Genomic DNA, 24,261 nt, shown 5'->3' with positions numbered 1-24,261 from the left:
ATCAACACCAGCACAGCCATCTGAAGCCCACCTAGGACTAGTTAGTATCTGCATGTCAGGAACAATCAACCCAGTGTATTTTAATTACTTGTTCAGACCTCTATGTTTCCTGGAGCTGAAGGTTCTACTTGATTCCTTGTAACCCATATGCTTAACAGAGCCTTAGTCACTCAATAAATGTTTGCTGATCAAGAGAACAACCTGCACAACCACTGTATTAAAATCTCATCTCCTCTGTTCAGAACGAAGGTCTAAACCAAGAAAAATCATCAACACAATATCTCAACAGTTTCGGTTACACTCCTCCCTCAGTGATGTGTGCCTGCTGAAAACAGCAGACAGTTGGATTAGACCACTTTGCACAATTATTTCATTTAAAAACTTAAGAGAAGAATTAAGAAGATGCTCTAATACGTTACACGTTTAAATAGAGGGATATCACAGTCTGTTGTCACTGACTCCCATGCTTGGGAAGGCTCTAAAACCTGTGATCTAGAACAAGGACATAGTGGTTTCCAAGCCAAGATAGGACGATTTTGCAAATTAGGAACTAAAAGTTGACAGAAGAGCACTATAAAACTTTCAAGTCATGGACTCAGTTATACACAGATAAGTTATAACCTGGACCCTGGAGATGGAAAGTGCCTCTCTCTAATAAAAAACAGTAACAGCAGCAACAAAATTCTTATATATTTAGAATGTGCTGGGACTATCCTAAGTGCTTTCAGTTAATTAACTCTCAACCCTCAGAAAGCCTATAAGATAGCTACTCTACTATCCCCACTTGAGTAAACCGAGGGACAGAGAAGTTAAGCAACTTGCCCAGGGTGTCCCAAGTAATAAATGATGACATGAGGATTTGAATCCAAGCAGTCTGGCTGTACAACTGTGCTCTTAACCTTTTTACTACCATAGTCATAAACTGCAGAGACTACAAACTACAAAGTTTACAAAATAAGTATTACGCTTGTCCAAGTACCTGGATAAAATAAAGTTTCAATACCTTGAGTCATATCAGAAAATCTTCATAATTTCCTTTAAAAAAAAATTAGGTTGACCATGGAGGTTCCTTAAAAAAACTGAAAATAGAGCTACCATACCATCCAGCAATCTCACTCCTGGGTATATATCCAGAGAACAGCATAATTCGAAAAGATACATACACCTCAGTGTTCATAGCAGCACTATTTACAATAGCCAGGACATGGAATCTAATCTAAATGTCCATCAACAGAGGAATGGATAAAGAAGATGTGGTACATATATACAACGGAATATTACTCGGCCATAGAAAAGAATGAAATAACACCATTTGCAGCAACATGGATGGACCTAGAGATTGTCATACTGAGTGAAATAAGTCAGAGAAAGACAAATATCATATGATATTGCTTATATGCGGAATCTAAAAAAAGGGTACAGATGAACTTATCTACAAAACAGAAATAGAGTTACAGATGTAGAAGGTAAACTTACAGTTACCAGGGGGTGGGGGAAGAGGGGTAAACTGGAAGATTGGGATTGACATATACACACTACTATATATAAAATAAATAACTAATAAGGATCTACTGTAGAGCACAGGGAACTCTACTCAGTACTCTGTAATGGCCTATATGGGAAAAGAATCTAAAAAAGAGTGGATATATATATATGTGTAACAGATTCAATTTGCTGTACACCTGAAACTAACACAACATTATAAACCAATTATACCCCAATAAAATTAAAAAAAAAAATAGGTTGATCAATCTATAAACTACCTAAAAAGCAGAAAAGAGGTTTCCTAATAATATTGTGACACAAGAGTCATCAATCCTTTGTAGCAACAGCCCAAACGGAAATATTAAATTTTAGTATCAAATTCTGTCATCAATCCCTTGTAGCAACAATCCCTTGTAGCAACAGCCCAAACGGAAATATTAAATTTTAGTATCAAATTCTGACTGGCTCTTAAACTAGAAGAGTATAATGGAAGCACAGGCTCTGACCTTAGGTACCTCTCTGACCTCTCCAATTCTCAATAAGCCTCATTCATTCATTCCATAAATATCTACTGAATATCTCATGTGCCAGAATCTGTTCTGGGTGTTAGAGATACAGTAGCAAACATACCAGTAAATATCCTGTCTTCTCATGGAGTTCACATACTAGTGTGAGAAGACGGACAAAGAAAAGATATAATATTTAAGTAAATTATCTGAAACGACGTAAGGTAAAGATTGCTTCAGGAAAAAAAATGAAGCAGAGCAGGGCTCTTTGAGAAGCTATTATTTGAGCAAAGACTTGAAGAAGGTGAGGGAGTAGAGGAGGCATGACCAAGGCAGAAGGAAGAATCTTTGCAAAGACTATAAAGCAGAATAAATAAATTAATTAATTTTAAAAAAAGACTATAAAGCAGGAGCATACCTAGCATTAGCCCAGTGTGAAATGAAATGAGCTATTGGATGAGGAAAAGAGCAGATCAATTCAGAGAGTAACTGGGAGCCAATCATGGAGGACTTTGGTTTTAACTTTGAGAAAAACTGAGAGGCATTAGAGAAACCAGTTTGGGGCACAGGAATGACCTCATCTGATTTACATTTTTTAAAAATCGCTCTGCTTCTTGGTTGAAAACAGATTGTACACGAGCAAGGGTTGAAGTAGAGAGATCAATTAGGTGCCGCCTGCAAAAAAGTCCAGGCAGAAGATGATGGTGGCTCGAAGCCACATAGTAGTGCCAGTGATGGTGAAAAGTGGTGTTTTTGACATGTAAAGCCAATGGGATTTCCTGACGGATTTGACATGGGGCGTGAGAGCAAAGTTAAGAATAATTCCAATGTTTTGGCCTAAGAAGGGAACTGCAAACAACTAATATGGGGATGGCAGCACATGGAGCAAGATTGGGAGGAGAGGTCAGGAACTCCGATTGAGGTGCCTTAGACATGCAAGTTGAGTTCCTGAGTAGACAGCTGTTTGTGTGAGTCTCAATCAGGGTAGAGGTCCAAGCTGGAGATACACATTTGAGAATAAGCCTCAGTTTCTTCATTTGTGACATGGGATTATTATCAATAACAACTTCATTTGAGGTTTAAATTTGATAACACATGTAAAGCACTTAGCACAGTTTGTTCAGTAGGAATGCAACTAATGTTAGCTTAGTGATAGTCATAGTATTAGTTAGAGAAAACCACTTACAGTGTTCATGTTCCTCAGATATAATGCTTTCAATTTGTACCATTCTATAGCAAGAAAATTTATTAAAGCTATATAGTGTATATTTAAAATTTGAGGCAGTCTAAAAGTACATTCCATTACCAAGTAATCTGCACTTACATTCTCACTTCATCCCTGACCACCAACCATGTGAAATAGTCATCAGATGATTCAAAAAGGAAGGAAAGAGGGATACATGCAGAAATATCTTTTTACCCATCATCTGAGAATAAAACAGCAATCTCCTTTGGCACCAAAATGAATTTTAAACATATAAATAGAATACAAACATTCTTTTTAAGATCTACTTACCCAATTCCAGCCTCCTCTGTAAATAAAAGGCAGAAGAAAAGCAATGAAAGTGAGGGCAGAAGTAGTAAGCATGAGCATTCGATGTACCTGCAAGGATGAAATCACAAATGAGAAGAGAGTTAACTACATAAGAGAAAGGAGTTGACGTCACTATGAAGGTCATGGGATGAGATTCACAGAAGGCATGCATTCAATTGACACCTAGCCACAATTTGTGGTCAGTTAAAAACAAAAATCTTACTATTCCACTGAACTTTAAAGAAAAGCCTAAGCTGCCAACCTCATCATTCTAAAGCATCTGCCAAGAATCCACCTGCCCAGAACAGCAGGAATGGATATTTCACACACACAGAGCACTTACTTGCCAAGTCCATCATTTTCTTCCAAACACATTTATTAAGTTCCACCACCAAGCACAGTGCTTGGATACAATGAAACTGCAAGGAAACAGAACGTACTGTTTCCTGGGGAGTCTGGGATTTAATTGAGCAGATAAGAGAACATATTTGAAATGTGTAATTCATTATCCAAATGAGGAGAATACCGAGAGTGAAAATGGGCACTGTTAGTTGATTATGTGAGGATAACTGGTGCAAACAAAAACTATCCCAGAGAATGTAGGACATATAATCACTATATACACAGATAGATAGATACACACACACACACACACACACACACACACACACACACACACAGAGACATATATGGGGGGGTGTGCATATATATATATACACACATCAGCAGAAAGTAGAACATATAGTCACCCTATATACATATAGACACCATAGTTTTAAAGACAGTGGAGGGTTTGAATTGGTAAAGAGGAGACATAAAGAGTTTTCCAGTTGGGAATATCCACATGAGAAGAGGGGAGAGAGAGAGAGAGAGAGCAATCAAAGGCAGAGACAGGAGCAAGGATATAGCAGTCATTACTGAGAACAAATAGAACAGATTAACACTGCCAGCCAAAAGCGAGAAACAATTTTAGATAAGGTAAATCTTAAAAGCTACAAATTTATATAGTTTCAAGAATACCTCTTATAAAGTCAAAACTGTTCCAATAAGCAGTATTTTTTTCTATAAGCAGACATGTACATTCTATCTCAACACATAGTCATTGATCTTCCACTATATGTGCAAATATCTATACTCCATGACAAATGAAAGATAAAGGTTTGTTTTGTTTTGTCTTGAGGGGTATTTATTGACTCTTGCTCATGTTTCTATTAAAAGACTGCCTCCTCATCCCACGGGAAGGGACAGCATTAAAAAGGACACTTTTAATTTCTCTTCCCATCCACACAGGAGATACATGATCTTGACTGGTGAGCTAGGGACGGCCTAACATTCACTGGCCCATCAACCAGAGGACAGACCACTGCTTTGCAACATAGTAAGCACCCACTATTTCTTTCTTCTTCTCTGCTGCCTTCCTCAACCCATCTGTACTCAGTGCAGTGGGTAAATGTTCTTCTAGTCTCTTCTTCTGCAACTAGACATGTAACTCAAGATCGTTTGGGTCCCAAAATCCATGTTCCAAAGAAACGCACATGGCACTGATACATTCTCCAATCCAGCCTGGCCCTTCATAGAGCTGTCTTTATTTTTTTTTTCCATCAAGTACCTTGTGTCTATTCTCAGTTGGTTAGGAAACCAAAGAGCAAAAAGAAATTATGAGGATTCCAAAATTACAACTATAACCATACATAAACAAAAAAAAAAAATCCGCTTACTTCATGTGTTTTCATGTTGCAATGTTCAAATAATATGGAAATTGCATTAACCTTTTTCTCCACCTACCTGAAACCAAGCTGCATCACCAAATAAAGGCTTTAACCAAACAGGTTTGAAGAACCGGGCAATCAGTACACCTACGCTAACTGTAGTCATCCATGCCACAAACATTAAGGCACCTACAGGTGAGAAAATGCAACGGTTGACAACACAGTCTAATTAAGCTGTCTCTTAAATGACCAAGCCAAATGCGTAGGAAATGTAAATAGCCAACAAAAATACATTCAGCTGACATAAACATAACCTAAATATCAATGCTTTTACCACCACCACTACTACTTCTAATAGCTAACACTTCCAAAGCTCTTATTTCGTGCCAAGCACTGTCTCTGAGTGCTTTATGTGTATTAATCTAATTGATCTTTACAACAATTCCTATAAAGTATAATTATTATTCCAGTTTTGCTGTATGGAGAAGGAAAGCACAGAGAAGTTAAGTAACTTGCCCAAGGTTACTGAGTTGGAATTTGAACCCAGGCTGGTTTGAATAACTGTGCTCTTAATAATTATACTGTCTGAAGTTATACAGCCTTTCTGAACTTATCTCAGAATCTTCTCACATTTCACTCCAAAAAATAATGGAAAACAAATAGGCACATTACTTCTGAATCCAATTACTGTTCAACTAGAGCTACTGGTAGAAGCAAAATAGCAACAATAAAGATAGCTTCAAGCTTTATTGAAACTCTCACTAGAATGGATAACTCTGGAGAATATAAAGGAAATACACCAATTAAGGAAAGTTCCCACCAATATTAATACATTACAATAGTATAGTATAGTATACACTTACACTATTTCCCTATTTTTCAATCCCGTTTTTCAATAATCAACTGGACTACTTTTCAAATGGAATCAACTTTCACTTGTAGAACCAGAGTACATCAGAGCCTTATTTCTAGGCTACTGCTCTTCCAACTTGGTTCCCTTCATCACTTTAAGTATATAATACCTAAGTATAGCACTGAGTTCTTTGTATACCCTCAAATACTTGTACATTGATCAGTTCTTCAACAAAAAAATTGTATTTTTGAAACCAAACTACTATTATAATTAAACAATCACAAACCACTCTTTTACTAGCAATTTTTAATAAATGGTATAATTAATGTCTCATAAAAGTTAAATTAATTAACCCAATGATACTCAATCCTGGCTGCAATTAGAGATGACTATCGTACTTTTTAAAAATTACAGATGTCTTAAAAACTCCTCTGGTGATTTTAATATGCAGTCAGGGTTAAAACCACTGAATTATTCCTACTCTTCATTTTTAATAAAAATTATCAAACATTAAAATAGATAATGCTACCTGCAAATGTTATTGTTTATGCTACCTACAAATGTTATTGATTTATGAACGTTTGCTAAATTATGCCTGGTACCATTCTCAATCTAGCCAGCACTAAATTTATTCCACAAAGTTAAGTATATTCCACAAAGCAGTAATAATATTACACATGTAACTTACCATGAACCTTCAGAAGGAATAAAGAATGGGATCCTCCTATGTTCTCTGGATAGCCTGTCACATTGTATTTGTCATATGTAATCAAAGGTTGCTGAGAATGCTTATGAATCCGACCTGAAATTTAAAAACAAAAAAAAAGAAGATGAATTACTTTCTCAGGAGAGAAGGAATGGAGAGACAATGGCATGGCATGGAAACAAAATTTCTTAAGGTAATAAAAAATAAATAAATTTCAATAGACATGATATATATATATACTATTATATATTGATATTATATTAATACACATGTATTAATATAATATAAATATATGTAGTATTAGTATATAATAATATTCATTATGTATAAAATTAAATCTGTGCATGTATAGAATTATTTCAATTAGTCTGTGTATATGGGTATGTATGGGTGTGTGTTCATTCTGGGGATCTATCTTACAGAAATATTTACCAAAGGTATATTTTTAACCAAAGGTATATCTATAAGCATGTTAATAGATACTTTCTTTTTACACTGGCTAAAAAAAAATTTAAACAAGCTAAATGTCCATCATTAGGAGAATGAGTAAATAAATTATGGAAAATACATTGTTTTTAGAATACAATGCAAGTGTCAAAAAGAATAAAAATAATTAAGAAATTTGATATGAGATATATATGAATCTTTATTTCAAACAAATAAGTGTTAGATCACAGACTACATCTCAATGATTTCCAAAAAGAAATATTTATATAGGTTATATTATCTATCTAAAATGAAACAAATTAACAACAGAAAGCTAGGAAAAAATGGTGCAGCTAGATATTTAAGAAACTCCTCTTCTAGGGCTTCCCTGGTGGCGCAGTGGTTGAGAGTCCGCCTGCCGATGCAGGGGACACGGGTTCGTGCCCCGGTCCGGGAAGATGCCACATGCCGCGGAGCGGCTGGGCCCGTGAGCCATGGCCGCTGGGCCTGCGCATCCTGAGCCTGTGCTCCGCAACGGGAGAGGCCACAACAGTGAGAGGCCCGCGTACCGCAAAAAAAAAAAGAAACTCCTCTTCTAAATAACCCTTGGGTTAAATAGGAAATCAAAACTTAAATCACAAGTCTTCTTAAAACGAATAACATTGAAGGCACTTCATACCAAAACACATGTGATGTAATTAAGGTACTATTCAAAAGAAGTTTTTAATCATCTTAAAAGCATTTCCTTAAAAAAATATAAAAAGACTTTAAAGTATTGAAATAATCATTTAAGTCAAGATGTGTTTAAAACAAAACATAACCCAGAAAACCAAAAAGGAGGATTGATTAAAAATAAAGGTAGAAATTAACAAACCAGTAAGTCTAAAAATGAGAAAAATCAATTCTGTAAAAGGCCAATAAAATCGATTGATTTTTTGACAATCTGACCACAAGGTAAAAAGAAATATCACAAACAATATTAGAAATGAAAACAGTGACGTAGCTGCTGATATAGAACATATTCTTTAAAATTATGTGAAAATGCTATATACAACTTTAAGTCAGCCAAAAATATTTCAAAATCTAAATAAAATGGACGAATTTCTGAGAAAATCTAGAATTACAAAAATTGATCAAAGTAGTAGTAACTCTGGAGAATTATAACAATAAAAATTTATTTTATTAGTCAAATATTTCCATTCCTAAAGTCTCAGGCTGTTATGTGGATGAGTTCTATCATACCATTTAAAAATTTTTTTAACTTTAAAAATTCATATTTATTTAAACTCTTCTTGAGTTCTTTCTATGAGATTATCATAACACTGAAACCAAAATGAGGCCAACATGCACACGCACACAAACGCACAGAATCCTATGACCATACACCAAAATCATTTATGAATATAGATGTGAAAAGCTTAAATAAAATATTGGTGAATTAAATCAATTATGCAATAATAAGAATAATAAGACATGACTTTCATCCCAGGAAAGTGAGGATTGTTCACCATTCAGAAATCTACAAAAGTAATGATAAACTTCAGCACACATCCATGACATGAACTCTTTGTAACATTAGGAACAGAATATTTCCTAAACACAATAAAATATATCCACCAGAAAAATATGACACGACACTGAATATCAGAAGCATTCCCATCAAAATCAGGGATAAGATAAGAATACTTACCATATCACCACTGCCATTCCACATTTTTCTGGGAGAAGTAAGCAATGCAGTGAGACAAGGAAAGAAAGAAAATGAGGGCTACTATGCCTGTCATTATTTGCACAAGATATGATGTTTCATCTAGAAAATCCAAGACCATCAACTGGAAAACTAGGTGGCTACATTCAAGATAAGCATTCAAAGATCAATAACTTTCCTATACACCAACAAATTTAGAAAATGTAAGAAAAAATAATCCCATTCACAATAGTTTGTATTAGAAATCTATAAAATACATAGGAACAAAGTAACATAAATAAATAAGCCCTACAGGAAGATATGAAGAAAACCACAGGATCTGAATAAATGAAATATCCCAATATACTCCTGGATAGGAAGACTCAAGGACGTTGATTATTCCACAAATTAATCTAAAATTTCATTTCAATTCCAGTCATAACTCCAATAGGATTTTTAATGAAATTTGATAAATCATTTCTGAATTTTATCTAGAAGAGCCAATACACAAGGAAGAGGCAAGAATTCCTGAATTCCTGCTAAAGAAGGCTAGGAGGGGTATCATGCTTTATCAAAATTCACAACCTATTATTAAGCTATGGTAATTTCAACCAGTGCATAATAGACAAACAGATCACTGGAAGAATAAACTATAAACAATTTGATTTACTGAAAGATTTTTAGTGTATAATAAAAAGGCTTTTGAAACAGAAGAGATAAAATGGACTATTCAAAAACTGCTGTTTGGATACCAGGTTATTCATTTGGTGAACTATTATATCATGGCTTGTTATTACAGAGAAGATCCGAGATAAAGCAGAAAACGAGAAGAGTTTTATATCGTGAACACCTAGAGACCTGTATCAAGAAGAAAGAGACAATAACTATCAGAAGCTACAAAAATGTCAAAAAGAAAAGAATGAAAAAAACTATTGAAAATGACAAGAAACGCACTGAAGAATATAAAAATACTGTATTAGTAGAGTGGTAGTGATAAAAACCAGACCACATTCCTAACAGCCTGAGAGTCAAGTTGGAAGAAAAGTGTTTTTAAACTCTGATTCACCATGGAGCCATGGGCTAAGATGAACTTAACCTTCATTAAAGCAGAAGTCCATCATAATTTTGAAGTTCCACGGTATGGCTCCATTATAATTTAGGCGTTATGCTCTAAGGAACGTTGGGTTCATGTGTAGTACACGGCTCTACAGTATTATTCCTAAATTGTCAAAATAACAGGTCATGTGATAACAGGGTCTCTACTTCATTAATTATTTAAATTGGTAGATTTCCAGATTGGGAATTAGTTATTCACCCAAGTGAATTCTATCTTTCAGTTCAAACACTCAGCATTTCACATGACTGCTTATTTCATGATAGGATAAAGTCAGCTTTCTGGGGGCAAAACAGCAGTTAGAAAAACGTTTTAAATTTGTTTTACTAAATATGACAGTACTTTCAACTCTCAATTATCTTTAGTTTGCTTCTGACCCCTCTTCCTAGGTGACTTTTCCCATTGTGGGCCATTTCTCAACATTTTCTTTTTAAAGGAAAATACATATCTTGTTTCTTTTCATTGATCAGGTCTGTAAATGTGTGCTGAAAAAAAAATCAGAGTTTATTTATAAACAGAATAATTTACTCACAGGGAAGGTTTTTTTCCTCACTGACTTTGTGTAATGCATTAATTCCATTTGTCACCAATGGATTTCACCAGCCTTGTTTACAAGGGAATCGGGTAAAAATTTATACTGTTTTGTTCGTTGCATTTAGTAGACATGAATGTTCAATAGTTATTAAATTGTGATGTAAAGAAATGTGACAATATTCAGGTATCTGTTTTCTGAATGTTTCAAATTCCAATCTATGAGCATTGTTGACACCCAGAGAAGAGAATAAAATTACCTGTGAAAGGGTGAAAAAAAACCTCAGCAGTTAGAAAAAGAACAGAAAGATAATTATGTGCTAGCTTACAGCAAAAATAAGGATAACATGAAAAATTAGTAGAAAATGAAAACCTGAAAAGTTATCTGAAATCTGAAAATGTTAAGCAATTTCCCCTGTATTTTAGTTTTGATCACTCTTGCTGAATCACTTTTGCATATTTGGATGAAGAAAGTAGTTAATTTTTCTATTTTTACTAATAATGTAGCATCCTTCAGAGCTTGGCATAGTCTTTAAGAATCATCTGAAGCATCTGACTCACCATGGTGTTCCCTCTGACCTTCAGACTGCCAGTAAACAATGCCTCCTGAGAAACAGATTTGCCCAGGACGACCTCATTCTACATTAACATGGGTTACAGAGATTATATGACTGCTTTGAAAAATGGTTTCAACCTCACAAAGTCTCACTGCTTTTAAGCAGTGTGCAGCATATAAATGATCCACATACATATGACTAGATATCAGAAGTGACAGTTGATTTATGTGGTAACTGTACTTTGTTCCCCAATACAAGGGAACTAGAAAGTGAATTCCCTGAAGCGGTGACGTTTAGATTTGTTTTTTTGAGGTTTTGTTTTGTTGCTTTGCACTCCACCAGTTAAAAAAAAAAAATGGGGGGCTTCCCTCGTGATGCAGTGGTTAAGAATCCGCCTGCCAACGCAGGGGACACAGGTTCGATCCCTGGTCCGGGGAGATCCCACATGCCGTGGAGCAGCTAAGCCTGTGGAGCGCCACAACTACTGAGACTGTGCTCTAGAGTCCACGAGCCCCAACTACTGAGCCCGCGTGCCACAACTACTGAAGCCCGCGTGCCTAGAGCCCATGCTCCACAGCAAGAGAAGCCACGACAATGAGAAGCCCACGCACCGCAAGGAAGAGTAGTCCCCGCTCGCCGCAACTAGAGAAAGCCCAGGAACAGCAACAAAGACCCAACACGGTCAAAAAAAATAAAATAAATAATTTTTAAAATTTAAAAAAAACAAAAATGAGTCTGTGACATATGTATATTTATGTTAATAAATGTATTTATGTACTATTGTTTTAACACATTATGAACACGATTAAAATAGAAATTTTTAGTGAGATAAAATAAATCTAAGAAAAAAGTTCTGGTATTGTTTTCTGTATCCCCTGGACTACCTTACAATATGTACACCTTCGTTGGAAGAACATTGTCCTAGAGCAGTAAGTTATCGAACCACAGTATACAGAACAATTACCTGAAATGCTTGTTAAAATGCAGATTTCAAGCACAAACAACAGAGAGTGTGGGATGGAGCTAGGGAAACTGCCTTTTGAGCAGTCATTCCAGATGGTTCTGAAGCAGGTTATTTGAGCCCCATGCTTTGGGAAACACCACAAAACACAAGGTAGAGATTCTCCCTGCCATGCCACGAGCACAGCAACACCAGCAGGAAAGGGAGATAAAACAGTGCTCTATTCTGTACATGAATCATCCACAAACTAGGTTTTTCCAGGAAAATGTTAGAACTATTACTTAACATATTGTTTCTATCAGAAAATGCATTCCAAATTCTACAATGCTGGCCTAAGAAGAAATTTTTGGCATCACCATACACCCAAAACCACACATAATTTATTGCACAACAGAATTCACCCATTTAAATGACACTGCTTTTCTTTTAAAGTATAAACTTTTTAAGTATAAACTTTTTTAAAGTACAAATGCAAACTGTTAAAATCTCCTAGCAATTTGTCATCCATTCAAGTCAGTAATCATTTATGGAGCACCTATAACATGCTGGGCACAAAAGGAAGCCGTTTGATATGATGAAAAGGGTACAACTCCTGTAATTGCAACAGAGTTGGGTTTAATTCCTGACTCTGCTACTTGTTTGATTTTGAACAAGTTACTTCACCACTCTAGGCCCCAGTTCTCTTATCTCTACAATGGGCAACATAATATCTATTTACAAAGCCTCTGTGAGAAATAAGTGAGATATATGTAATATACAATAAGTGACAGCTGCAATAATAACAATAAGACAATAACCTGCACTTTAGAAATATTTGTTTAAAAATGCAAATATTTGACCTTCTCCTTAAAAATTCATTTCCCACATTTCCCATGTTAGAAAGTGAAACACTTGGGCTCTGAGGTCAAAGAGTTCAGGTTCAAATTCCAACTCTACCATTTACTTGTCTGGGCAAATGACTTAACCTCTCTAAGCCTGTTTCCTGCCAGATAAAATAAGGTTAATAATAGTACTTATCTTATGTAGGTTTCTATGAAGATAAAAATGAAAACCTTAATGATAGTGCTGAGCCAGCAACTGGCACTCATTAAGTACTAAGTAATTTTTGTTCATTATTATCATTTAACCAGGAAATTATTTCCAGCTACATTTGCTGTTGCTGGTGCAAGTAAGAATACATGATTTGACTAAGATAACCAAACATATCATCCACAACTAAAGCTGCAAATATTCCTAAATTTTCTCTAACACTGAGTTGATATTTTGTCCTGCTTTAAAACCTTTTGAATCCCTACTTTACTTATAGTACAAAATTTAAACCACATGAGAGAATATAAACTACTATATATAAAATAGGTAAACAACAAGGTCCTACAGCATAGCACAGGGAACTATATTCAATATCTTGTAACAAACTATAATGGAAAAGAATCTGAAAAAGTATATATATATACATATATATATATATGTATATATATATCTGAATCACTTTGCTATACACCAGAAACTAACACAACATTGTAAATCAACTATACTTCAATTAAAAATAAACCACATGATTGGGCTTCCCTGGTGGTGCAGTGGTTGAGAGTCCGCCTGCCAATGCAGGGGACACGGGTTCGAGCCCCAGTCCGGGAAGATCCCACATGCCGCGGAGCGGCTGGGCCCGTGAGCCATGGCCGCTGAGCCTGTGCGTCCGGAGCCTGTGCTCCACAACGGGAGAGGCCACAACAGTGAGAGGTCCGCGTCCGGCAAAAAAAATAAAAAATAAAAAAATAAACCACATGATAGAATACGCAAGGCTTTTCACAATTCTGCCTGTACCACATTTCTGTTCCTGCTCCTCTTTTACCTCACCCTCATCATTCCATTCTATATGCTCAGCTTTTCACCATTTTCAAAGTAGGCCATATGCTCAAAGTCTGGGGGTAGTATTATCTCCAGGGAGATGAGTCACTACATATTACACTACCTTGGCATTTCCTGCAGTTCTTCAGAATATCATTAGCCAAGACCTTAAACAAAATCTAATTATTCTTATTAATATGTGTTGCAGTACCTACCAGGGCAGTCTTAAGTATAAACTAAACATTCAAACTCATAAAACTACCTTAGGCTACACTTGGCATCAGACTGATTGAGAAGGACATGGGACAGGAAACACAGCACACCTGCAGGGCACCATGAGGCATTCTTTTTCAAAGGGAGGTCCTGTGGAAGCTCACTCAGCTGTCCAGGAGCTATTCTCTTTACACCTCTCTACCTCCCTGGAGAAAGCTCAGGTCCAAGGCGATGAGATTCATACTGGATAGGGCATCCACAAGAGCCGATATCTCCGCAATAACCCCAAAGTCCTGCTTCTAGCATCCCTGCAAAGGATCTGCCAATGTCACTGCACTCAGGGAAGCCCAAAGACATGGCTTCTTACTAGGTATTTACTCCTGGTCCAAATGCAGTCTACCAGCCAGAAATCACTTTTATCATAAGCAGATTGCCTTATAACCCAGTAAACACTACCTTTACCTAGTTTCCAGGGGAACAAAGCTAGAAGGTCAACCAAAGTCAAATTGTCAGGCAAAAATGGAAGAGGGTTTAATAACTCTTTACCCACAAATGTATATCTTAAAAAAGAGCAATTACCATAGTCTCCCCAAAAAAAGAGGGAAGGGAATAAAGTGAGCGAAAAAAAACCTTTAAAAGGTAGTTTTTTATCAATATACTTACCATGATCAGCTGCACCATCTGCTAGAAATATGTAGTAGCTTGCATTTAGATCAAATCTATTCTTAACCCCAGGAAAGGTAATGTTTCTTCTGAAAGAACACTGCATAACACCATCCGCCAACCTCCAAGCCATATCCTCAAGAGGATCCTGCAAACACATACAATGGGTCTTCTCAGCACCTTCCAAAGATTTGCTAAAAATAAGATATGATCAAAATCCTGACCTGTTCAATTTCCTTTCCCTAAGTTCCCCTGTTCATGTTTTGTCTGCAGCGTCATTGTTTTCCCACTTCCTCTTTGAAGAGTACAAGAAACATATTCTCCCAGTTTATTTGTCTTTATCCCACTTGGCAAAGATAGTATTTTTACTACCTAGGCTAGAAACTTTGGCAGATGTACTAACTTCATCTGGCCACCAATATACAATCAACAACACTGAGGAAACACTTAGCAAGTGTAATACTCTCGTGGCCAAAATGCAACATGCAAATGGGGAGAAGTTCCAACCCCATGAGAAAGCTATGCAGAGAACAAAACATGTCATTAGATGATAGCTACTGCTCCATCAGAGCTCATTTGCTTGTCAGTTGCCATGTGAAAATGACACTTCTCTACCAGAAATAGGCCATCTTTGGCACAGGTGCCAACAACGGGCACTTAAGACAAGTGCCCAAGGCACTGAACCAGTACCTACCATATGTGCACCTCTTTCTCACCAATCAAGAAATTCTGTGTCACTTACATAAGCCTCTTAAAAATCTGTCTGTAAGTTTTGGAAATGGGGCTGATGACCCTCTTAATAAACCATAAAATATTTTTTGTAAGATGCATTAATAAAAGGATTTAAGTAACACAAGCAAGAATTCATCTTTTCCTCAAAGAGAAACTTTTCTTATGCTTTCTAAAGCATAGAAAAAGGGCACAGTATCTGTAGTTAATACTGTACTATATACTGGAAATTTGCTAAGAGAGAAGATTTCAGGTGCTCTTATCACAAAGAAAAAGTAACTATGTGAGGCAATGGATACATTTATTAGCTTGACTCTAGTAATCATTTCACTATGTAGAAGGATATCAAAACATCATGTTGTACACCTTAAATATACACAATTTACATATATATATATGTTAAAAATAAAACGCAGAAAGGCTTCTCCCAGATTATAGTAAGAGAGGAACCCTGCTGCCAGGCCCCTGCTTGGTCTCTGCTGCTAACTGCAGGTTTGGAAGCTATCTTGCAGCATAGCCATGCCACTGTCAGCCATATAGCCAGAAGGTGGACCGGCCAGATGGAGATTCTCAGAATTTTCACACCTACCCTGGAGTCCACTACAGGGTGACTTCGCCCTGTCAGATGGGAAGGTTGTATGTGCACAGTCTGATCTTCAAGAATACACACATAAGCATCATCATCACCCTGAAAAACAATTGCAAGTGAGAAAAAGTTCAAGGGAATTTCATTTCTTTAAAAAAGAAAAGTCCCAAAAAAAAAAAAAAAAAAAAAAAGAAAAGTCCCTGGGGCTTCCCTGGTGGTCCAGTGGTAAAGAATCCGGCTTCCAATGCAGGGGATGTGGGTTCAATCCCTCGTCAGGGAACTAAGATCTCACATGCCACAGGGCAACTAAGCCCGCGCGCCACAACTACTGAGCTTGTGCGCCTCAACGAGAGAGTCCACGTGCTCTGGAGCCCGCACGCCACAACTAGAGAAAGAAAACCCTCATGCCATAACTAGAGAGAAGCCCACATGCTGCAACTACAGAGAGAAGCCTTCAAGCCACAACGAAGACCCAACGCATCCAAAAAAAAAAAAAGTCCCTAATGTTATCAAATAGTATTCGATGCTTTTAAAACATAATTTACTGACTCAATCTTAAAACGATACCACAAATTCTAAAGAATTGGCTGTCTGATATATTAATTAAAAATGATTGTTATCATGCAAAAGCAATAAAATTTCAGTGTATTAAAATAGACAATGGTTATATGCCCATAACCCATCATCAATTGAACACCACTGTTAATGCTTTTGTATATATTCATCCGAACCTATTTGTATTTATAACCTATTTTTCTCCCCAAATGGGAAAATATGAAGTTTTGTTACCTTTTTCACTGAACTTTTCATAAACATTGCTCTGGATATTTATTTGTAAATAAATGTGTCCTACAATTTTCATAACTGTAAGTGCACTGCATTCTATTGGATTTGGGGGGGGTAACTTTTAAGATGTAAGGTACTATAATCAAATATTGCTAATATTGTACACACTTAATAGATTTACTACTGCATATTGAGACCACAGTATCTGAGCTCAAGGGGGCATTCTTTGTCAGCCTAATTTTTATCTATCCTTTAATCTCCAACATTCCTTAGCTCTAAAAATTAAATCTTATTTAAAGTGACTATCGGAGGGCAGACTGCATCTTTAAAGCACATTTTAGTCACGGTACAAAAGAATAATCTGGATTTTAAATTCTTGCGTATAGTTTTGGTTCTTTCATCTATTCTAAACTGCTCTCCATAAACTATCTAACAAGGTCTTTTATGTGCTTTAGTCACTAAACTCCTTAAACAAGATCCAAGACTAACCAGTTATGATTTAAATTTTGCTATGAATACCAATATGATATTCTAACACGTTTTAAATTTATTTTTTAAAGTTCCAGTTTTAACTCTCAAGTACATAACCTTAGCAAAGAAATTATTCCCTGTTACATATCTTATATTCAAATCAGAATTAGTGCAACTCAAGATAAGAAACTTGTAGTCGTCATAATTTAAACCGCTACACACTACAGCTCACAGACCAACCAACTTCAGCCTGATGCCTGTTTTTGTACAGCCCACAGGCTGAGGATGGTGCTTACATACTAAATGTGTTGTTTTTTAATTAAAAGAATAATATTTCATGACAAGTAAAAATATATTAAATCCAAATTTCAGTGTTTATAAATAAAGTTTTATTGGAATACAGCCACCAACTTACGGATAATCTACAGCTGCTTTAGCACTATCACACCAGAACTGAGTAGCTGCAACAGAGACCATATGGCCCACAAATTCCCAAGTGGTTGCTATCTGGACCTCTGCAGAAAAAGTTGGCTGATCTCTGATTTAAACAAACAATGTGTGTTTTCTAGAATGTTTAGCATCAGTGAGGTATAGGAATTTTCTTGTTATTTAAAACAAAATTTAATATAACAGAATGGTTGATTTTGAGGCAAAGTGATGATAAGAAGTCAACTGAGTCATTAAGGCAGACCTCCCAAATACTGGAGAGGATGACAGGGATGGAGAAGAGGAAACTCTCAATTCTCACTACTCTACAATGAGGGTAAGACAAGGAGCTACGACAACCTTAGGCTCCAGGCAGCTGTAGAAACCCCAAATTTGGAGCATGGAAGGACACACATGAGGAGCTTCAACCAAATCCCTGAATTGGACAGAACCTCTTACCCCCGTTTGTTCCTCTCATTCCAGCATTTAGAATGCACTCTATGAGAAAATATCATGTGGAGGAAATAAAGATGATAACATAGTTCTTACAATCAAAGACTATGTTTTAATAGAGGAGACAGTTAAAATAGTACATGAAATATGATAAAACAGAGATTTAAACACAGTACTATGGAAAGACAAATTAGGTAGGGCCAAAGGATTGAAAAGGCTTATCAGACAAGATAGCATTAACTAGGCCTTAGAGAATAAAAAATATATGTGGATAAGGTAGAGCTGCGATTAAGAGAAAAGTTTTTCAAACTGAGGAACTTCTAGGACCAAAGATACAGAAATATAAAAAATATAGGGAAACTTTAGGAAACAGGTAGTTTTGTGAGCTAAAATATATACAGGGTAAGGCCAGAAATGGACTTTGAAGAGTTTTGAAACTATGCTAAAGAAAAAAACATTTTCCTATAACTACTAAAGTTTCACCTTACCTACTAAAGGCTTTTGGGGCTAGAATTGAGATTACCTTAAATGTGGTCAAAAACCATATTAACCTGAGTCTATTGTAAAAATTGTGGGACACTCTACAAAACAACTGGCCTAAAAGAAAAAAGGTAGGGTAACAGTTCTAAAGTAAAGGAGATTAAAGAGATATACCAGTAAAATGCATTGAGTGATAACTGATTAGTCTGTATCAGAAATTTTTAAAATATACATATACATATGACTTTACTGGGATAATTGGGGAAATTTGAATATAGGCTCTATTGCATAAAATTATTATATATTGTGATAGTGATCTTATAGATAATTGTAGGAGAATATCCTTCTTAGGAAACACATGCTGCAAACTAGACTTAAAATGTCATGATATCTGCAACTTAATTTTCAAATAGTTCAGGGAAAAGAAACACGTGTTAATATACAGTGAATAAGTCAATCTACACATACACACACACACACACACAGAGAGAGAGAAAAAACAACAAATGTAGGTGAAGGGCTTACTGGTGTTCATTGTACTAGTCTCTCAACTTTCATGTAGGTTTAAGGCTTTTCAAAACAAAAAGTTGGGGTGCATGAGAGAAAGAAGCACCTGAAAGGTAAATAACAAAGAAGAATCTAAATCACAAACGAAGTTTCCTTGAACACCAGAGAAGTTGGTGGCAGCAATGAATGAGATAGTCCCTAAATTGCCCCAGACAGTATCTGAAAAGAAGAAAGAAATCGATAATAGTAGTTGCTTTTTTTACTATTGTTGTTGATCATCAAGAATGGGAAACACAAAAGGACAGCAGGAGGGTAGATAATAAATTCAGTTTTACAGATGATGGTCTGTGTTGTCCAGAGTACTCAGCTGGAAGAGACCACCCAGCAGCTGGAAATTCCAATCTGGACACACACAAGAGAGGTCAGGATTGGGAACGTTCTGGAATTTGAGTGTTGAGAAATTATGTATAGAACGCAGAGAACGGAAGCTAATATAGTGTATATACTTGAATACTCTATCTCATATAGCAAAATTTCTGAGATGAGGAAGAGGTGTATACTTTGAATTTCAGTTAAAATTCAGATATTAGCAAGTCACTGTTAGCAAAAATATGGATAGTTGTACTTTCACCAATTTTAGTGATGAGCTCTAATACCAAAACAACTACTATCATTAATTTATAAACCAAACTGAAAAAGCTATAATTTAGGTTATCTAGTCAGTATTCATAACATCAGATACCTTCAGTATTTAAATTTACATTACATACTGATAAGAAATAGCAGGTCATAAAAATATCCTAAGATTTTTAAAATAATCAAAAATAGAAACAACCACTTCAAAAATATTTTTGACGATGATTTATTTTCCCCCCAATTTAGGCAAACAGGTGTACAGATGATTTTAATCATCAAATAGGGTTTCTCTGTAAATCAACTGCACCTGCATAATTAAGTCTTTTTTATAAACACTGTTGATGAGTACTATACTAGAAACATAAGATTTCTAAGTAAGATAAATATATCTTGAATTAGAGATAAAGATTTTTGTGTCATCTATGCCTACAACTTAGAAATAACTGGTCTACTTGCAGGCGCCTCATCACAACACTCACTGCAACAATACTGTCTTTTCCTCTGGCTGACAGATTTTATGTGACCAGAAAAGGAAATGTGTTAGTATACTTTTGCATGAAGTTTGGCTACAAAGTGACTAGAATATTTTTAAGGAAGTGACTAGAACACCTATCTAAATGTGTACCCTACCTTAGACATGCACCATAATGAAGCTACACACTTATTCCAACAAGGCTACCATTGTTAACCCTTGTTGGATTCATCTTCAGAGTTTCCTTCAGAGCCAGTTCCATTCACACAACAAGCCACCAACTTTCCTTATTGCTTTACAGTCATATTTTATTTTTAACCCAGCCCCCTTATGCACCTTAGGCATAAGGTTCATTTTTGCCAGAATTGAGAATACCCAAAAGGATATGCTGTAGGTCTGATGGTAATTACAAAACGGAAATGGGCAAAATGTTTTGAACAATTGCAACATCATTTGAACAAGTATAAAATTTCCCATAAAATCAACTTTAAAAAGGAAAGAGTCATAATTTATATGCTCTTTTTAGAAGTCGATGACATGTCTTCTATCTCATAGGTTTAAGGTATACCCTTCATTGAATGAAAAAAGATAATGAGCGCATTCTGGAACTATATAGTAAAATATACAGGTCATATCGTATATTACAATGACATCCCCCTAAAAAAGTTACACCTGGCTCCCTGCAATATTTGCAGCCAGTGTAACAAGGACCACCATGATTAGAGTGCACTTTGAAGGAAAATATTTGTTCTTCTATCACAGATTCTCAGAGTTCCTTTTCTCTTTTATTGAAATAATGATTTCCTTAAAAAGTGATGTTAAGTTTAAAACCTGACAGGAAGAAAACTCTCAAGAAAAGACGCCTTGCATTTGCTAATGTGGAAGTAAAAAGCCTTCTCCATTTGTAGTCATCCCCCTCCACAGCCAGCTCTGCTGGAACGGGACTGTCACATGTCCTGGCCTTTACACCCTTCTTCCCTCTCCCTGGGAAATCAGAACGCTAATGCAGAACTCTGCTCTTCCACACCACAGCACAAGGCTGCCACCTACAGAATCTTTTAATCCATTCAGCACTACCCAAGGAGAGGGAGAATCAGGTGAAAATAAATGCTGCCTTCTGTAGACCTGGTAAAGAATCCATTTATGCCTGGACATGCCAGGTTTAATTTTCTGTTTGGGAAATGTGCCGATGGTGGGGGGCAAGAAGATGAGCACCCCATGCTGTCGTTGCTGGCCACTTGAGAAAACTAGGAGTTGAAAAACATCACAAACAACATGAGATGGTATGCAGAGCAACTTTTTCTTAACTGCACTTCCTGTTTATCACAGAGATAGACAGACAGAGGTAGACAGATAAAGTGGCAAATCCACTGAAAATCCAACTAACTTTCCTAATGTCCTAACTTTCCTCAGGACAGCCTTGTTCTTAGAGGTATGTAATTGCCCAACTCAAAGCTGCTTAAACTTAGAATCTAAGTTAGTTTCTCTGCCCTCCCTTTCCATTCCTCCCTTAAGTATGATAACTTGACTCTGGAACAAACAGCTAAACTGCTATTGATGAGAGCTCACCCCAGTGACTCTCATTTCATTATCACTTATGTAAGTGAAAGGTACAAACCATCCATTGGTCGTGAGAAAATGCAAAGGATAAATAGCCTTTACTGGGACCGCTCATTTCAACCATCACTGACTTGGCATCTCGTGTGAAGGACAAGAAGACACAGGCAAGCTCTTTCTCCGGGTCACAGTTCAAAGGACTCCTAATACAGAACTTCTTGTTCCCACAATCTGAAGCATTGAACTAGAAAAATGACAGGGGGAGAAAGTCAATTATCAAACAGGCAGTTCATTTCCAATGACAGAAGAGCTACTACTTTGAAGTATGGGTTTTAATAAGAATACGTTTTCATAATAAGGATTCAAACAAGGGAACAAAGACACATCCCAAATTAGAAATTATCAAAGCAGTAGTTAGGCTGTGAACTTTTAAACTTAATTAATTTTAATTAAACTTTAGAAGACACAACATTAATTGGACTGTAATTACGCATGAGTATTAAAATCCCTTTAATACATAAAATACTTCATGTTAATTATGTTCTGGAGCAAAGTTTCTGGTAAATTTTGAGAATTTCTTAGGGAATATTTACATCCGCATTGACATTCTTGCCTAAAGGGTATCCTCTAGTTTTCAGAGATGGAATTTTTAAAAGCAAACCCTTAGCAAGTTTTATATTTAGATCCTGGACTCTGCTTCTAGAATTCAGGTTCATATTTGACATTAAGATAATGTAAGAAAAAATGGTTACTCCTGGGCTTCCCTGGTGGCACAGTGGTTGAGAGTCCGCCTGCTGATGCACGGGGCAGGGGTTGGTGCCCCGGTCCGGGAAGATATCACATGCTGCGGAGCGACTGGGCCCGTGAGCCATGGCCGCTGAGCCAGCGCGTCCGGAGCCTGTGCTCCGCAACGGGAGAGGCCACAATAGTGAGAGGCCCGCGTACCGCAAAAAAAAAAAAAAAAAAAAGTTTACTCCTATATATACCACCACTCCAAATAATAGTAAGAACAATTTAGTGGGGGAGAAACAAAAATAACCTACAATGATTTAATTCAGAGTTTCTTGGTGTGGCAAATAAGAAAGAGTATTGAAAAAATGTCAGCTCTACAATCTGACAGGGCAAACAAGCAGTTATCTTGTGTTAGAATGAGCTGTGACACGACATTTCAGAAGAGAGCTAAACATTACTTTAAGTAACTAGATTTAATGGGAACTGTACAGAAAAACTCTCATTTCTCCTTCTACTCTACCAATACTTCTGGCCACCAAGTGGGTGCGGCTATTTCCCACACTAAGCAATTCTGCAATTCTTTGGAGACATCAGCTGTGTGTCCTACAATTCAATTCTGTTCTGACACTATCTACCTGAAGTTAGTGTCAGATCCCACAAGTGAAGGGCTCAGTCCCACAAGACTGCACCCACTTCAGATGCCAATCACAGATGCCAACCACAAGTCCCAGGTTGTCACCTGTACTTCTGAATGGTCGGCCATAAATTGGAGGTTTCCAGCACCTAATCCTCAAGTTGGATAATTTACTAAGATGGCTCACAGAACTCAGGAAAATAGTTTACTTAGTAGATTACCAGTTTATTACATTGATAAAAAGATAACCCAGGAACGGCAAGATGGAAGAGATGCGTAAAGCAAGGTATGTAGGAAGGGGCACAGAACTTCTGAGGCACCACCTTCCCAGCACCTCCACGTGGTCAGGAACCCAGGAGCTCTCTGAAACCCATATTTCTGGAATCATTATGGAGGCTCCATCACGTGGACATGATGGATGTTTAGCTCAATCAGCCTCTCTCCCTTTTCTGGAGAATGGGGGGAGGGGGCCTGAAAGCTGCAAGCTTCTAATCATGGCTTGGTCTTTTTGGTGACCAGCCCCCATACGGGAGCCCACCAAGAGTCACCTCATTAGAACAAAAGATGCTCCCATCATCCAGGAAATTCCAAGGGATTTAAGAGCTCTGTATCAGGAACTGGGGTCAAAGGCCAAATATTAACAGAAACCAGGCAGAAGCTGTTTTATTTTTTTCCTTATTTATTTCACAGGAACTTAAAGAGAAATCTAGTCGAGTGGAGAGAACAAGCCACGAGGAGCTAGGAACCATGGGTTTTGATCTCTGCTCTCCCCTTTACTCCATCACGTTTGCTAAAGAACTTATTCTCTCAGGGTCTCTTTACCTTTAACTATGCAGCAGTGACCCTGAGGTCTCTCCTAGTTCTCTACAAATGCCATCATCCTGTTACTCTGAATGAACTTCTCTATAATTAGAGATTATAACCTTGGTGCAGAGATACAATCAAAAGCTCCAACAAGCGCTAAAGCCTTTTATATGAATTTATGGAAAGATAATAATC

General features: G+C 36.7%; 1 protein-coding gene across 6 annotated transcripts in view; it reads right to left on the bottom strand.

The window, feature by feature from the left end:
• The window catches only part of FRRS1 (ferric chelate reductase 1), a 47,035-nt gene that overhangs the window by 7,361 nt on the left and 15,413 nt on the right, over positions 1-24,261 (bottom strand). For all 6 annotated transcript variants that reach the window (XM_019919900.3, XM_019919903.3, XM_019919904.3 and 3 more), the window contains exons 6-11: positions 21,958-22,140; positions 16,112-16,210; positions 14,794-14,941; positions 6,776-6,889; positions 5,311-5,423; positions 3,508-3,594 (exon numbers count right to left, since the gene is read on the bottom strand). In XM_019919900.3, the coding sequence (XP_019775459.1) occupies positions 3,508-3,594; positions 5,311-5,423; positions 6,776-6,889; positions 14,794-14,941; positions 16,112-16,210; positions 21,958-22,140 (744 nt within the window). The remainder of the gene's footprint in view (positions 1-3,507; positions 3,595-5,310; positions 5,424-6,775; positions 6,890-14,793; positions 14,942-16,111; positions 16,211-21,957; positions 22,141-24,261) is intronic.

Source organism: Tursiops truncatus, chromosome 1, assembly GCF_011762595.2.
Source record: "Tursiops truncatus isolate mTurTru1 chromosome 1, mTurTru1.mat.Y, whole genome shotgun sequence".
Taxonomy (NCBI): Eukaryota; Metazoa; Chordata; class Mammalia; order Artiodactyla; family Delphinidae; genus Tursiops; species Tursiops truncatus.
The sequence above is the reverse complement of the archived record's forward strand: the minus strand, read 5'-3'. Positions and strand labels throughout refer to the sequence as shown.